Raw genomic sequence first — 16,956 nt, 5'->3', positions numbered from 1 at the left:
ATGGTTGTTGGAGGCCAATCATCTCAGCTGCAGGACATCGCTGCAGGGGTTCCACAGGGCAATGTCCTAGGTCCAACTATCTTCAGCTGCTTCATTAATGACCTTCCCTCTATCATAAGGTCAGAAGTGGGGCTGTTTGCTGATGATTGAAGAGTGTTCAGTCCATTCATAATTCCTCATATAATGAAAGAGTTAATGCTCGCATGCACCAAGATCTGGATAACATCCAGGCTTGGACTGATATGTGGCAAATAACATTTGTGCCACACAAGTGCCAGGCAATGACCATTTCCAACAAGAGAGAGCCTAACCACCTCCCCATGACATTAAATGACATTACCATTGCTGAATCCCTCACCATCAACAATCTGGGGGGGGTGGGGTGTCACCATTAACCAGAAACTCAACTGGAACAGACACATAAATGCTGTGAATACTGGAGCTGGTCAGAGGCTGGATATTCTGCAGTGAATGGCTCACCTGACTCCCCAAAGCCTCTCCACCACACACAAGGCAAGTCAGGATTGTGATGGAATATGCTCCCCTTGCCTGGATGGGTGAAACTGAAACAACACTCAAAAAGCTCGCCACCATCCAGGACAAGGCAGTCCGCTTGATCGGCACCCGATCCACTAGCTTAAACGTTGGCGTACTGTGGCTACAGTGTATACTATTTACAGGAATCACTGCAGCAAGTCGCCAAGGCTTCTTCGGCAGCATCTCCCAAATCCGCAACCTCTACCTCCTAGAAAGACAAGAACAGCAGGTGCATTGGAAGTCCACCACCTCCAAGTTCCTCCCCAAGTCACACACTATCCTGACTGGACATGTATCGCCTCTCCTTCATTGTCGCTGGGTCAAAATCCTGCAACTCCCTACCTGAGAACTTTGTGGGAACACCGACACCATATGGACTGCAGTGGTTCAAGAAAAAGGATCAGCATCAGCTTCTCAAGAGCAACTAGGGATGGGCACTAAATGCCACCATGCCAGTGACGGCCAAATCCCAATGAATGATTTTTTTTAAAAAGAGGGCTTAAATGATCTTGCTACATCACAGCACCTACTCTGATGCAAGTGATACTTTTGGTTGTGGCTTTATATTATGAAAATATTATACAACGATAACATTTCCAGTTGAAAATAATTGAATTTCATATCTATGGATCTATCTATTAATCAGTAATGGTAGATTAATTTGTTCCCATTTTTTTTTGTCCATTTTTCAAGCACGTTTGAAAAATGGCTTTAAAAAAAGGGGAAAATGTGACTTTTGGCCTTTTCAGGTTGAACTTGTATAAAAATGGAAAAGTGAGTTCTCCAAGGTAAAATGGTGGACACCACTAAAATCTACACAAGCAGCATCACTGCCACCCTTTGGTTGGCTTAACAGATAGGTGACTTGAGTAGTCCCTGAAGAAAGTGTGAGGTTATCTACTTTGGACCGAAAAAGGATAGATCAGAGTACTTTCTAAATGGTGAAAAATGCAAAACAGTGGAGGTCCAAAAAAACTTAGGAGTCCATGTACATATTCATTAAAATGTCATGGACAGGTACAGAAAATAATCAAAAAGACTAATGAAATGCTGGCCTTTATATCTAGAGGACTAGAATACAAGAGGGTAGAAGTTATGCTACAGCTATACAAAGCCCTGGTTAGACCACACCTGAAGTACTGTGTTCGGTTCTGCGCACCGCACCTTAGGAAGGATATATTGGCCGTGGAGGGAGTGCTGCGTAGATTTACTAGAATGTTACCTGGACTCCAAGGGATAAATTACGAGGAGAGATTACACAAACCAGGCTTGTATTCCCTGGAATTTAGACGAATAAGGGGTGATTTGAATGAAGTATTCAAGATATCAAGGGAAACTGGTAGGGTAGATAGAGAGAAACTATTTCCGCTGGTTGAGGAGTCTAGAACAAGTCTTGGGGACGTAGCCTAAAAATTAGAGCCAGGACTTTAAGGAGTGAAATTTGGAAACACTTCTATACGCAAAGGGTGGTAGAAGTTTGGAACTCTCTTCCGCCAACAGCAGTTGATGCGAGCTCAATTGTTAATTATAAATCTGAGATTGAAAGATTTTTGTTAACCAAAGGTATCAAGGGATATGGGGCTAAGGTGGGTACATGGAGTTAGGTCACAGATCAGCCATGATCTATAGACCATAAGACCATAAGAGATAGGAGCAGGAGTAGGCCATTCGGCCCCTCGAGCCTGCTCCGCCATTTAATGAGATCATAGCTGATCTGATTTTTACCTCAACTCCACTTTCTCGCCCTTTCCCCATATCCTTTGACTCCCTTGCTGATCAAAAATTTGTCGAAATCAGCCTTGAATGTATTCAATGACTCAGCCTCCACAGCTTTTTGGGGTAAAGAATTCCAAAGATTCACGACCCTCTGGGAGAAGAAATTCCTCCTCATTTCCATCTTAAACAGGTGACCCCTTATTCTGAGACTATGCCCCCTAGTTTTAGATTCCCCCATGAGGGGTAACATCCTCTCAGCATCTACCCTATCGAGTCCCCTCAGAATCTTGCATGTTTCAATAGGATCTCCTCTCATTCTTTTAAACTCCAATGAGTATAGACCCAACCTGTTCAATCTTTCCTCATAAGACAACCCTTCCATACCCAGAATCAACCTAGTGAACCTTCTCTGAACTGCCTCCAATGCAAGTATGACCTTCCTTAAATAAGGGCACCAGAACTATACGCAGTACTCCAGGTGTGGTCTCACCAGCACCCTGTACGGTTGCAGCATGACTTCCCTGCTTTTATATTCCATCCCCCTAGAAATAAAAGCCAATATTCCGTTTGCCTTCCGGATTACCTGCTGCACCTGTTGACTTTTTGTGTTTCATGTACGAGGACACCCAGATCCCTCTGTACCGCAGCATTTTGTAGTATTTCTCCATTCAAATAATATTTTGCTTTTTTATTTTTCCTCCCAAAGTGGATGACTTCACATTTTCCCACATTATATTCCATCTGCCAAATTTTTGCCCATTCGCTTAACCTGTCAATATCCCTTTGCAGACACTTTGTGTCCTCATCGCAACTTGCTTTTCCACCTATCTTTGTATCGTCAGCAAATTTGGCCACAAGACACTCTGTTCCTTCATCCAAATCATTGATATATATTGTAAATAGTTGAGGCCCCAGCACTGATCCCTACGGCACCCCACTGGTTACATTTTGAAAATGACCCTTTTATCCCGACTCCTTGTTTTCTGTTTGTTAGCAAATCCTCTATCCATGCTAATATATTACCCCCAACACCACGGGCTCTTATCTTGTGCAGTAATCTTTTATGTGGCACCTTATCGAATGCCTTTTGGAAATCCAAATGTATTGCATCCATTGATTCCCCTTTATTCACCCTGCCCGTTACTTCCTTAAAGAACTCTAATAAATTTTTCAGGCATGATTTCCCTTTCATAAAACCATGCTGATTCTCCTTGATTGAATAATGAGTCTCCAAATGTCCTGCTACTACTTCCTTAATAATGGATTCTAGCATTTTCCCAATGACAGATGTTAGGCTAACTGGTCGATAGTTACCTGCTTTCTGTTTCACTCCCTTCTTGAATAGGCGTATTATGTTTGCGGTTTTCCAATCCGCTGGGACCTTTCCAGAATCTAGTGAATTCTGGAAGATTACAACCAATGCATCCACTATCTCTGTAGCCACTTCCTTTAAGACCCTCGGATGCAAGCCATCAGGACCAGGGTACTTGTCAGCCTTTAGACCCATTAGTTTACCCAGTACTTTTTCTCTAGTGATAGTGGTTGTTTTTAGTTCCTCCCTCCCCTTTGCCCCTTGATTTTCTACTATTATTGATAAGTTATTAATATCTTCTACTGTGAAGACAGATACAAAATATCTGTTCAATTCCTCTGCCATTTCCTTGTTTTCCATTATTATTTCCCCAGTCTCATCTTCTAAGGGACTAATGTTTACTTTAGCTACCCTCTTTTTATGTACTTGTAGAAGCTATTACTGTCAGTTTTTATATTTCTTGCCAGTTTATTCTCATAATTTATTTTCTCCTTCTTTATTATTCTTTTAGTCATCCTTTTCTGGTTTCTAAAGTTTTCCCAATCTTCAGGCTTACCAGTAATCTTTGCCATGTTGTATGCTTTTTCTTTTAACCTGATACCATCCTTGACTTCCTTAGTTAGCCATGGTTGGTTGACCCTTTTTGTGGAGTCTTTCCTCCTCACAGGGATATATTTTTGTTGCGAGTCATAAAATATCTTTTTAAATGTTTGCCGCTGCTTATCCGCCATCATACCATCTAATCTGCTTACCCAGTCCACATTAGCCAATTCTGCCCTCATTCCTTTATAATTGCCCTTATTTAAGTTTAATACAGTAATTTTAGACCCAAGATCCTCGCTCTCAAACTGGATGTGAAATTCTATCATGTTATGATCACTGCTTCCCAAGGGATCCTTTACTTTGAGATCATTAATTTATCTTGTTCCGTTACCCATTACCAGATCCAAAATGGATCTCATTGAATGGTGGAACATGCTTGAGGGGCGAAATGGCCTACTCCTGTTCCTATGTTCCTATGTTCCTTCTCTCATGTGTGATCCAACTAAATCTAGCCAAAGTAACCCTCCATAGGAATCTCAGCCATGGACTTTAGTTGATAGTGAGATTTGAATACAAATGACTTAACAGCGCATTCATTTCCCATTCATGCTGTTGAGTTGTTTTCATTCATCATGAATTGGATTGGGGATGGTACATTTTCTACTGAGCAAAAATAACCTAAATCACCTTGTGTATGAGCATTTATACAACAGAGTTATAAACCTCAATTTGGATAACAAAATATAATATCCAAAGCATTTCATGGAGAAGAAAAAGGACTTGCGTTTCTATAATTTATCACAGGACTGATTCCATACTCCAGCACTCACAGTGGGGAGCAGCATTCACAGGGAGCGCATCGCGAGTACGCAGTTCGTGATTTTCAATCTATTAATTTTAACGGATGGAAAACGCAAGTTATAGGCCCCTAATTTCCTGTGATGCATTTGCTGCGAGCACAGCAGCAGGGAATTGGCCCTCTTATCTCTTGCAAAAACACTATTGCTGCAAAGGATTATTTTGAAGTGCGTTCACTGCTGTTATGCATTCAAATGTGATGGCCACTTTTTGCACAGCAAGAAATAAGAAGAATAACCGTTTAATTTATTTTTGGTGATGTTAGTTGAGGGAAGAATGTTAGGAGATCGGGAGAACTTTGTTGTCTTCTCTGAATAATTCTTTTGATTCTCACTGTACTGGCAGAAGGGACCTCAATTTAACATCTCATTCAAAAGATAGCACCCCGCCAATACATAATTTCCTCAGTATTGCATTGAAGTGTCATCCTAGATTATGTGCTGAAGTCCTTGAATGGGGCTTGAACCACAGCCTTCTAACAGAGCATTACCAACTCATCCAAGCTGAGAGAAGCCTATTAATACCAATGCAAGTTATAAAGGGACAAGGAAAAATTATAATAAGAGCACTATTGTATCTCCTATGGTGCTACTCACTGAAAGTCACAAAATGACTGGATATGCTCACTATTTTACCTGTCACTTTGAGCGGCTGTTCTTTCTCTCTCCACCCAGCTCTCTCCCACTTTTTTTTTAAATTTTCCATCCTCTTATGCTTCTCTTTTCTTATTCCTCATTCTTTCTCTGTCCTTTACTTTCTATTTTCAGTTGGCTGCTGTCTCTCACTTGCTCTTATTTCTCTTTGTCTCTCTCTTTTCATTCTCCCTTTTCATCTTTTGCCCTCTGTCTGTCTGTGTCTGTCTACCCATTCTTTTGTTTTCAGGAAATGTGGACTCTAGTTGGTGATGGTGGTCGGGGAGGAATCTAGCTCGAGCTGCAGGCCGATGGGTGGCACATTCTGTTGCGAGTCATAAAATATCTTTTTAAATGTTTGCCGCTGCTTATCCGCCATCATACCATCTAATCTGCTTACCCAGTCCACATTAGCCAATTCTGCCCTCATTCCTTTATAATTGCCCTTATTTAAGTTTAATACAGTAATTTTAGACCCAAGATCCTCACTCTCAAACTGGATGTGAAATTCTATCATGTTATGATCACTGCTTCCCAAGGGATCCTTTACTTTGAGATCATTAATTTATCTTGTTCCGTTACCCATTACCAGATCCAAAATGGATCTCATTGAATGGTGGAACATGCTTGAGGGGCGAAATGGCCTACTCCTGTTCCTATGTTCCTATGTTCCTTCTCTCATGTGTGATCCAACTAAATCTAGCCAAAGTAACCCTCCATAGGAATCTCAGCCATGGACTTTAGTTGATAGTGAGATTTTGAGGCCACTGGCGTTGGCTAAAGGGAGGATAGATTGGCCATGGAGGCCACCTTTTTTGGTGGCAGTTGGGGGCTATGATTGGAGGAAAGGAAAGGCTGGCACATTGGTAGTGCCTTTGGAGCCACTGGTGTGTCACCAGGAGGGTGTGGGGGAAAGATTAAGCTCAGAGGCTGCATTTTCAGATGGTGGGTGCGGGGCATCAGTTGAGGGAAGGATGTGGCAAGGATCATGCCAGAATTAGAGCTGTAGAGCAAAGTGCCACAGCACTATCTACTTTGCAGATGTAAATTTAGGAGCAAGGAGGATTTAAAAGCCAGAGCCTCTGCAATGTCTACCCTTAATTCCTTCAGTAACCTAGGATGCATCCCATCTGGAAAGGGTGACTTTTCTACTTTGAGTACTGTCAACCTTTTAAGTACTTCCTCTTTATCTATTTTTATCCTATCCAATATCGCTATTACCTGTTCCTTTACTGCTACATTGGCAGCATCCTCTTCTCTAGTGAAGACGGATGCGAAGTATTCACTTATTACCTCAGCTCTGTCACAAGAAGATCTCCTTTTTGTCCCTAATCGGCCCCACCCTTTTACTACCCTTTTACTATTTATATGTTTATAAAAGACTTTTGGGTTCCCTTTTATGTTAGTTACTAATCTATTCTCATATTCTATCTTTGCCCCTCTTTTTGCCTTTTATAGATCTCCTCTGTACTTTCTGTATTTAGCTTGGTTTTCTACTGTATTATGAACCCTACATTTGTCATAAGCCTCCTTTTTCAGTTTCATTTTAATCTCTATATCTTTAGTTATCCAGGAAGCAGTAGCTTTGGATGCCCTTCCTTTCCCCTCGTGGGAATGTGTTTACTCTGTATCCGAACCATCTCCTCCTTGAAGGCCTCCCATTGTTCACTTACTGTGTGTGTGAGTGCTTCTTGTGGCTACAAGAGCTTTAACACATAATTCCTTAAAATGTAGCTCTGGTTAAAAATGTATGGATTTTATTTTCAATCACAATTTGGATTCAAGAACACTTTATGAATTTGTATTGGCTTCAAGAATTGAATTAGATATGAGATAGATTGAATGCACAGATCTCCCTTTAAAAAGCAACCAACTGAAATGAATTCAAATATATTGAATAAACTCCTACGGCTATCATCAACAAGATTGTTTTACAATTACAGGTGTAAAGAGTTGTTTTGCTTCAATAACCATTGTAACACAGTCCTGTTAATTAAAATCTGAATGATTGTTTGCACAGTGAGGGTGAAGACCAGTGTCTGTCTGGGGTTCTTGGTGACATTACCCTTGGATTTTGTTAACTCAACCTTGTACAGTGATTAAAAGTGTAAACAATTTTACAACACCAAGTTATAGTCCAGCAATTTTATTTTAAATTCACAAGCTTTCGGAGGCTACCTCCTTCCTCAGGTGAACTGTGTCCAGCTGAATCAGTGAGACCAGATCTTTAACCCTTAAAGATCAAAATGTTCTTCCACCAACAAGCAAAACTAGGAATAGCATTGCTTCCTCTACCATGTATATTTGTAGACATCGCCAGTAAACTTTGGAAATTATGGGCAGACGTGATACCAGTTTTTATCCATTTGTCAAGGTGTAATACTCTGTATTGACAATTTTTAAAAAAAAACTTATGTGACATAATAAATGGTGTAGTGTAGCACTTTCATGCACCAAGGGCACTGTGCAACAGATTGGTAGAATGGGATTTATGCTTGTGATTTTCCCCATGGTGAGTTCTTAATCTCAGCCAGTCTGTCAGTGCCAGGCAGTGACTGGAAATGCCTGCTTCCCTATGGAAAATAGCAAAATCAAATGACAAGTCATTCGAGGCCAGTGCACAGTTTTCTTACCAAGCAGAACTGGTAGGCATCAGGGATAAGATTGCCTGCCTACCATTTTTGCATGAGAATATTGCCTAGTGTGTGTGTGTGTGTGTGTGTGTGTGTAGGGGGGTGGGGGGAAGAAGAATAGCTAAAAGATGATTTGTTTTTATATTGCACCATAAACTTTCTATTTTACTTTAATGTCTAGCTTCAACGTTAGCAAATTCTCTGACTTTTTCCATTACTTTGATTTTCTTCAGGTAATGCTTCTTCTGCCAAACAGTCACGCCACAGAATTATCATCCAGAAGCCTGACAATAGAGGACAGGAGTGTCCAGATACTCTGTATGAAGAAAGAGAATGTGAAGCACTTTCTGTTTGCCCAAACTATAGGTAAAAATAGTTGCACACAAAGAGTGGATTGAAATTTTATTTACCACTAGCAGGCTCTCAGTGTATGAGTCAAAGAATCAGTTATGGATTTTGAAGTGAAAGAATTTTTTAAAAATTGTTAGTCATAGGGTGGATTATTTGCTAAAACACTGGTATAGTTCACTGATACTTTAACATAGACTATTCACTAATCTCAGGGTACCAACTACCTTTACACTTACACAATGCCATTATCTGGTGATACACATCAAAAGGATTGCTATATCAAAGATGCACTGTTTCAATACAGCGAATCCTTCAATAAACCTTAACATCAACATACTTTTATACTGTGTTAATACTTCAATATTCACTTCAACGGATAAGATGCTTAAATATTCTTAAGGAGGTGATTGTTCAGATTTTATTGCCCAATAAATACTTCCAAGAGCAACAATAGACTGGTAATATTGTAGTGTGGATTTTAACATCAACATATTTGTCATTCTTCATAAATACTTTTAACTCAAACATTTGTATGAAGGGAAATAACATGTATGTCAGTCACATGTTAGATATGTAAGTTGTTCAATTGGTGAATCCATTGAACAGTCACAATTGCGCTGTGATATCAGGCCAACCTGCTTCATAAATACCATATCGGAAAACTGGAGAATCTTACTTTTTGTTAAATGAGTGCATGTAATAAATATATTTTTTGAAGTTTATAGAAATTAGAGTTTTTTGCAGAATAATCTTAATTACACGCTTACACTAAAAGAATTTTTTAAAAAAACAGCTGCGCTTACATTTAGCTGTTGGTCAATGTCAGCTGTAGCACTCTCGCTTCTGAGTCAGAAGATCATGGCAATCAAGTCAAACTCCAGCACTTGAGCACATAATCTAGGCTGACTGAGGGAGTGCTACACTGTTGGAGGTGCCATCTTTCAGATGAGACATTAAACCGAGGCCCCGTCTGCGCTCTCAGATGGATGAAATAGATCCCACGGCACTATTTTGAAGAAGAGCAGGGGAGTTCTCCGCCGATACTTGGCCAATATTTATCCCTCAACCAATATCACTCAAACAGATTACCTGGTCATTATCTCATTGCTTGTGGGACCTTGCTGTTCGCAAATTGGCTACCGCGTCTCCTACATTACAACAGTGACAACACTTCAAAAGTACTTCATTAGCTGTAAAGTGTTTTACAATGTCCTGAGGTTGTGAAAGGCACAATATAAATATAAGTCATTTTTGAAAACAAGACTGGGTCATGAACACCTTGTTGTAAAACATGTATTTTTTTCCCATTTTCTCTGCTCCAGTATCCTCTCATTCAAATATTAATGTAGTGTACATTTGTACCAATTTACCAAAGAGGCATAACAGTTTTAGAAATAGCAGTTTTGTATAAGAAATACCCAATGCGAGTGCAGCGTATGAGCACCTTTGTTGACAGTGGTAAATGATGTAATGCAGAGACTTTTTGTAATGAGATCTGTCACAAGATCAGAACATACTTCGAGAATATCCCTACATTTCCGCTGTTGCTGAATCTTATTGTTTCTTAAATAATTCTAGGCTTTTGGCCTCCACCACTTTGCCCAGAATTCGATTTTAATTGTTGACCATTTTCTGTGTGAAGAAGAACCTCCTGACATGAGTCCTAAAGTTACCTTTTACTGGTTTGAAATTGTGTCCCCATCTCCTGCTTCCTGCTTTAATTTAAAGTAGTATTTCGGAATAGCCTTTTCCATATTATTTACTATCTTATGTACCTCTATAAAATAATCTCTCAGACCCCTCCTTTCCAGGCAGAAAAGCCCTTGTCTCTCCAGTCGTTCCTCATACATCGAGTCTACCGCACAGAAACAGGCCATTCAGCCCAACTGGTCTATGCCGACGTTTATGCTCCGCATGAGCCTTCTCCCCTCCCCCACTTCATCTAACTATCAGTATATCCTTCTATTTCTTTCTCCTTCATGTGCTTATTTAGCTTCCCTTTAAATGTATCTATGCTATTTGCCTCAACTACTCCTTGTGGTAGCACGTTCCACATTCTTAGCACTCTTTGGGTAAAGAAGTTTCTCCTGAATTCACTATTGGATTTATTAGTGACTATCTTATATTTATGACCTCTAGTTTTGGACTCCCCTACAAGTGGAAACATTTTCTTTACGTCTACCCTATTAAACCCTTTCATTATCTTAAAGACCTCGATCAGGTCATGCCTCAGCCTTCTCTTTTCCAGAGAAAAGAGCCCCAGCCTGTTCAGCCTTTCCTGATAAGTATGTGCTCTCAGTTCTGGTATCATCCTAGTAAATCTTTTTTGCAGCCTTCTGCCATTCCACTGCCTCTCCAAGTTTGGTTTAATGTGCAAATTTGACCAATTTGCCTGGGGCTTCAGAATCCAAGGCATTGTTGTAAATGATGTGGAGATGCCAGTGATGGACTGGGGTGGACAAATGTAAGGAATCTTACAACACCAGGTTATAGTCCAACAGTTTTATTTTCAAATAAAACTGTTGGACTATAACCTGGTGTTGTAAGATTCCTTACATTTGTTGTAAATGAGAAGCTATACTGTTCATAATACTGAGGCCTGGAGCTCGTACTCAGTACTTGCCTTCACCCTGACATTACCCCTCCAACCAGTATCCATTATTTTCTCCCTTCAGCCAATTACTCATCCATTTACAAGTTTTGCCCTGAATTAGTAGAACTTTAAGCTTAATTAATAATTTTTCATGTGAAGCTACATCAAATGCTTTTTGGAAGTTGACGTACACAACGTCATAAGGTTAATGACAGTTGACTTGGGTTGTCACTTCTTCAAAGAAATCAAAGTGAATGGTCAGGCAGGATCTTCCTCATCTAAAGTCATATTGACTGTTGTTTACAAAGTTGTTGTACAGATAATACTCAAGTTTACTCCTAATAATTGATTCTAATATTTTACATGGAATTGAAGTCAGACTAATGAGTCTGTAGGTGTTTGTCCTCACCAGTGCCTCTGTATGAAACAAACATTAATCTCACCAGTTTTGGTACCTTATTTGCACAGTGTATGAGTCACAGCTCCTTGAGGGAGTTGAAAAGAAAACCATCTTACACCTTGTTAAACTGAGTAGATCTGAAGAATAAATTCCTTGACAGCAAGAAAGGAATTATCTCTACCTTTGTTCACTTCACTTTAGATGGAAGACGCACAAGTGGCATCACTGCATCTTGGCGCCTGATTATGTCAGACAGGGAACGATTGGAGCAAATGAGGCCTGTGGTTCTGGTTTACAAGCTAGAGGTAAGATTCTTTTGTGATTTTTCATGTTTCACTAGCAGCCACTTGAGAGATTTTTACAAAATACTATGAATTTCTAATTTTCTCGTTATTCTTCCAACCACAAAATGTTGTAGACTCAGGATCACCAATATCCATGTGGCGATGCCTCATTATTGTATAATAATGGAGAATGATGTTGCGATAAGGAGCCTGAATAGATTCTTTGTGTTTTCATTGAGGAACCATTCTAATCGAGGCATGTTGTTATAATAAATTATCTGACAATAGCAATGCTCTTTTTCTTTTTCATATGTGGTTTATTATCTTTCAGACTTATTAACTAGTGTGGAAGCTGCAACATGGTTTGAATTCAGATTCTGCCTTGTTTGTAGATTTTTCCCCCTAGCTCTAAGGTAAACATGCCAATTGACTTGAATCAATTAGTTATAGTACTGCAATGTGGGCATAACACATGTTCCTGAAGAACTTAAAGGAGAACTGCCATAGGTTTGTGAACCTTGCTTGTGGAGTGCTTTAGTATTTGGTGAGATTGTTGATCCAGTAAAGTTGGCACTTGTGGGATGACATTTGATTAATTAGATATTGTACCATTTTATTGTAACGTTAAGGTACCGATTACACTGAGTTCAACTATTTTTGATCCATCCAATACACGGCATCTAGTGTAAGGGGACAGGTCTTCTGTTTACGAACAGGACATGTCTTTTTTAATCTCTGCCATGTATCCTTATGTAACCCGACTTCCCCCTGTGTCCATTTGTGTTTGCATTTTGGCTACTGCTCCAAACCTGAGCCCATTATTTCTGCCTCCCTTTTTTTCTCTCTTGGGCCCTTCCCTCCTGACTCCTTCCCTCCTGACTCCTCCCCTTCCTGTTGCCTATCATGGCACCTTAATTTTCAGCTCCATGGGGAACATTTCCTCCTTCAATCCCTACCCTAACCCATCATTAAACTCTGCTTTTCTACTCTCCTGCCGCCATCCCAGGCTTGTACCCCGGTTGCATAAGCCCGCAGCTACCTTTTGTGCCTCCAAACGGCCCTTCGGAGCACCCATCTTTGTCTCCTTACAAGCATAAGGAATCTTACAACACCAGGTTATAGTCCAACAATTTTATTTTAAAATCAACCCAGTCCATCACCGGCATCTCCACATCATCCTCACAAGCAGCAACCCGAACACTCCCAACTTCCTCTCTTGCCAATCTTCCTGCTCCGCACACCCATTGGGGGGCTAATTTTGCCAACCTCCTTTCCCTCTCACTCAACCCACCCACCACTGTCCTCTTGGATTCTGCCAGTGGGCCAATAATCACCATCCCATTAACATACTGGCATTGACTGAAACATAGCTCATGGGTGGCTCGCCACCCAGCTATACTTTCCACTACCTGCCCTGCCCAAACCACTATGGTGGCAGTGTGAGCCTTATCACCAAGTCACACCTTGGTCTCTCCTGGTACTCCTCTGGTACTTTCTCATCCTTCAAGACCTCACTTTGTTCCACCCTTCTCACCTCGCTTTTAAAATCCTTGTTGTCTATCGCCCCCCTGCCCCTCAAGCACCGCCCCAAGTTTCTCACTGAGATATCCTCCCTGCTTTCCAGCCTTAGCCTCTGCACTAAGCAACTCCTCATCCTCGGTGATTTCATTCTTCATCTCAACTTTCCTTGCCTTCCCTCTTCTTATTTCACTGGCCTTCTATCCTCCGTAAACCTCTTCCTCCATATAAACTCTCCTACCTTTACTCACAGCCACTCCCTTGATCTTGCCATGTTCTGTGGCTTCTCTACTCCCATGGTTTCTACCACAGAAAAGGCCACCTCCAACCCTTGTATGCTTCACCACCCACATCCATCCATCCCCTTCCTACCCCACTTCCTTCTGTGTCCATCCCTGAAATAAACTTCTTATAACTGCACTTTCTAAATCTCAACTACCTAGCTATTGTCCCTTCATTCGCCATAAAACTTCTGCAGCTGTCGATCTACTTAACCACTCCCTCAAGTCCACCTTTGATGGCCCTGTCCCCAGCAAAATCTTTCTTCTCTCCCATCCTGGGCGATCTCCCTGGTATGACCCTCACATCCACTCCCTCAAGTCTGAGTTATGCAGACTTGAGCATATCTGGTGTACAATTGGTTTAGCTATCCATCACCAGACCTGGCTGGATCACATCAAGTACTATTAGGCCACACTTTGCAGAAAGCGCACACTACTCCAGGATCATCCTAGAAAGCAGTGATAACCCCAGTTTCTCTTCTCCACTACCAACCATATCCTTAGAACCCCTCTCCTCTGCACCCTCTATCCTTACCTCCAACAAGAGCTCGGAGCTCATGGACTTCATCACTAAGATTGAGACCATGGTTCAGCTGCCTCTGCTGCTTCTCCCTTCCCCTTGCAACCAAGCCAAACTTGCCCCCAGGCTCCTCCCTGCCCTAGCCCTGAGCCCACATCTTTTTCCAGTTTCTCTCCTATCTTCCCTTCGAGCTGATCTTGTCGACGAGACCCATCTCCTGATATCTTCACCCCATTCCCACTAAACTGCTGACCAACCAAATTTCATTTGTAACCCATATGCTAGGTGATGTTGTAAATGGTTCCCTCTCTTCAGATACCATCCCTCTCACTTTCAAATCTGCTCTCATTATCCCGCTTTTCGACACTGTCCTTGCAAACCACCGTCCAATCTCCAAACCGCCTTTCCTCTCCAGGGTTCTTAAGCATGTTGTCTCCCGAATCTGTGCCCATCTTTCCAGCAACTCCATGTCTGAATCTCTGCAATCAGGTTTCCTTTCCTGCCACAACACTGAAATGACCCTCACCAAAGTCACAAATGACATCCTTTGTGACTGTGACCACAGTGCAGTACCCATCCTCATCCTTCTTGACCTCTCTGTAGCCATGACACAGTTGACCGCATCATTCTCCTCCAACGTCTTTCCTTCCTTGTCCAGCTCAATGGGATTACCCTTGCTGGTTTCTACCCTTGCCAATCAGAGTAAGAGCACCTCCAGCAATGATTTATCTTCCTGCCCCTGCACCATTACCACCAGAGTCCCCCAAGGATATATCTTTGTTCCCCTTCTCATCTTCATCTACATGTTGCCCTTTGGCGACATCATCCGCAGACATACGAACATAGGAACAGGAGTAGGCCATTCAGCCCCTCGTGCCTACTCTGCCATTTGATAAGATCATGGCTGATCTGTGATCTAACTCTATATACCTGCCTTTGGCCCATATCCCTTAATACCTTTGGTTGCCAAAAAGCTAGCTATCTCAGATTTAAATTTAGTAATTGAGCTAGTATCAATTGCCGTTTGCGGAAGAGAGTTCCAAACTTCTACCACCCTTTGTGTATAGAAATGTTTTCTAATCTCACTCCTGAAAGGTCTGGCTCTAATTTTTAGACTGTGCCCCCTACTCCTAGAATCCCCAACCAGCGGAAATAGTTTCTGTCTATCCACCCTACCCGTTCCCCTTAATATCTTATAAACTTTGATCAGATCACCCCTTAACCTTCTAAACTCTAGAGAATACAACCCCAATTTGTGTAATCTCTCCTCATAACTTAACCCTTGAAGTCCGGGTATCATTCTAGTAAACCCACGCTGCACTCCCTCCAAGGCCAATATGTCCTTCCGAAGGTGCGGTGCCCAGAACTGCTCACAATCCTCCAGGTGCAGTCTAACCAGGGTTTTGTATAGCTGCAGCATAACTTCTGCCCCCTTGTACTCCAGTCCTCTAGATATAAAGGCCAGCATTCCATTAGCCTTATTGATTATTTTCTGCATCTGTTCATGACACTTCAATGATCTATGTACCTGAACCCCTCAGTCCCTTTGGACATCCACTGTTTTTAACTTTTTACCATTTAAAAAGTACCCTGTTCTATCCTTTTTTGATCCAAAGTGGATGACCTCTGTCTACTTTGAATTCCATTTGCCACAGTTTTGCCCATTCACCTAATCTATCAACATCGCTTTGTAATTTAATGTTTTCATCTACACTGCTTACAATGCCACCAATCTTTGTGTCATCGGCAAACTTAGATATAAGACTTTCTATGCCTTCATCTAAGTCGTTAATAAATATTGTGAATAATTGAGGCCCCAAGACAGATCCCTGCGGGACTCCACTGGTCACATCCTGCCAATGTGAGTACCTACCCATTATCCCTACTCTCTGTCGCCTTTCGCTCAGCCAACTTCCTAACCAAGTCCATACTTTTCCTTCGATTCCATGGGCTTCTATCTTAGCTAACAGTCTCTTATGTGGGACCTTATCAAATGCCTTCTGGAAGTCCATATAAATAACATCCATTGACATTCCCCTGTCCACTACTTTAGTCACCTCTTCAAAAAATTCAATCAGGTTTGTCAGGCACGACCTACCTTTCACAAATCCATGCTGGCTCTCTCTGATTAACTGAAAATCCTCGAGGTGTTCAGTCACCCTATCCTTAATTATAGACTCCAGCATTTTCCCCACAACAGATATTAGACTAACTGGTCTATAATTCCCTGGTTTCCCTCTCCTTTCTTAAAAAGCGGAGTGACGTGCAATTTTCCAATCTAGAGGGACAGTTCCTGAATCTGGAGAACTTTGAAAGATTATAGTTAGGGCATCTGCAATGTGCTCACCTACTTCCTTTAAAACCCTGGGATGGAAACCATCTGGTCCTGGGGATTTGTCACTCTTTAGTGCTATTATTTTCTTCATTACTGTTGCTTTACTTATGTTAATTTTATTGAGCTCTTGTCCCCAATTCAGTATTAGTTTTCTTGGGATTTCCGGCATGCTATCCTCTTTTGCTACTGTAAATACTGACATAAAGTAATTGTTCAACATGTCCGCCATTTCCCCATTGTCAATGACAATATCCCCACTTTCAGTTTTTAAGGGGCCAACACTGCTCCTGACCCCACCCTCTTTTTCCTAATATAATTATAAAAGTTCTTCATATTGGTTTTGATATCCCTTGCAAGTTTCTTTTCATACTCTTTTTTAGCTCTTACTATCTGTTTTGTGACCCTTTGTTGATCTTTGTATCTTTCCCATTCACCAGGATCTG

The 16,956-nt window shown here is 41.3% G+C and overlaps 1 protein-coding gene across 5 annotated transcripts in view; it reads left to right on the top strand.

Annotated features, from left to right (window-relative positions):
- thsd7ba (thrombospondin, type I, domain containing 7Ba) overlaps positions 1-16,956 on the top strand; it is a 646,137-nt gene that overhangs the window by 393,354 nt on the left and 235,827 nt on the right. For all 5 annotated transcript variants that reach the window (XM_067987207.1, XM_067987208.1, XM_067987209.1 and 2 more), the window contains exons 11-12: positions 8,465-8,597; positions 11,777-11,880. In XM_067987207.1, coding sequence (XP_067843308.1) covers positions 8,465-8,597; positions 11,777-11,880 — 237 coding nt within the window. The remainder of the gene's footprint in view (positions 1-8,464; positions 8,598-11,776; positions 11,881-16,956) is intronic.

The sequence above is a fragment of the Heptranchias perlo genome, chromosome 7 (genome assembly GCF_035084215.1).
Source record: "Heptranchias perlo isolate sHepPer1 chromosome 7, sHepPer1.hap1, whole genome shotgun sequence".
Lineage (NCBI taxonomy): Eukaryota > Metazoa > Chordata > Chondrichthyes > Hexanchiformes > Hexanchidae > Heptranchias > Heptranchias perlo.
This window is presented reverse-complemented; position numbering and strand designations above follow the sequence as displayed.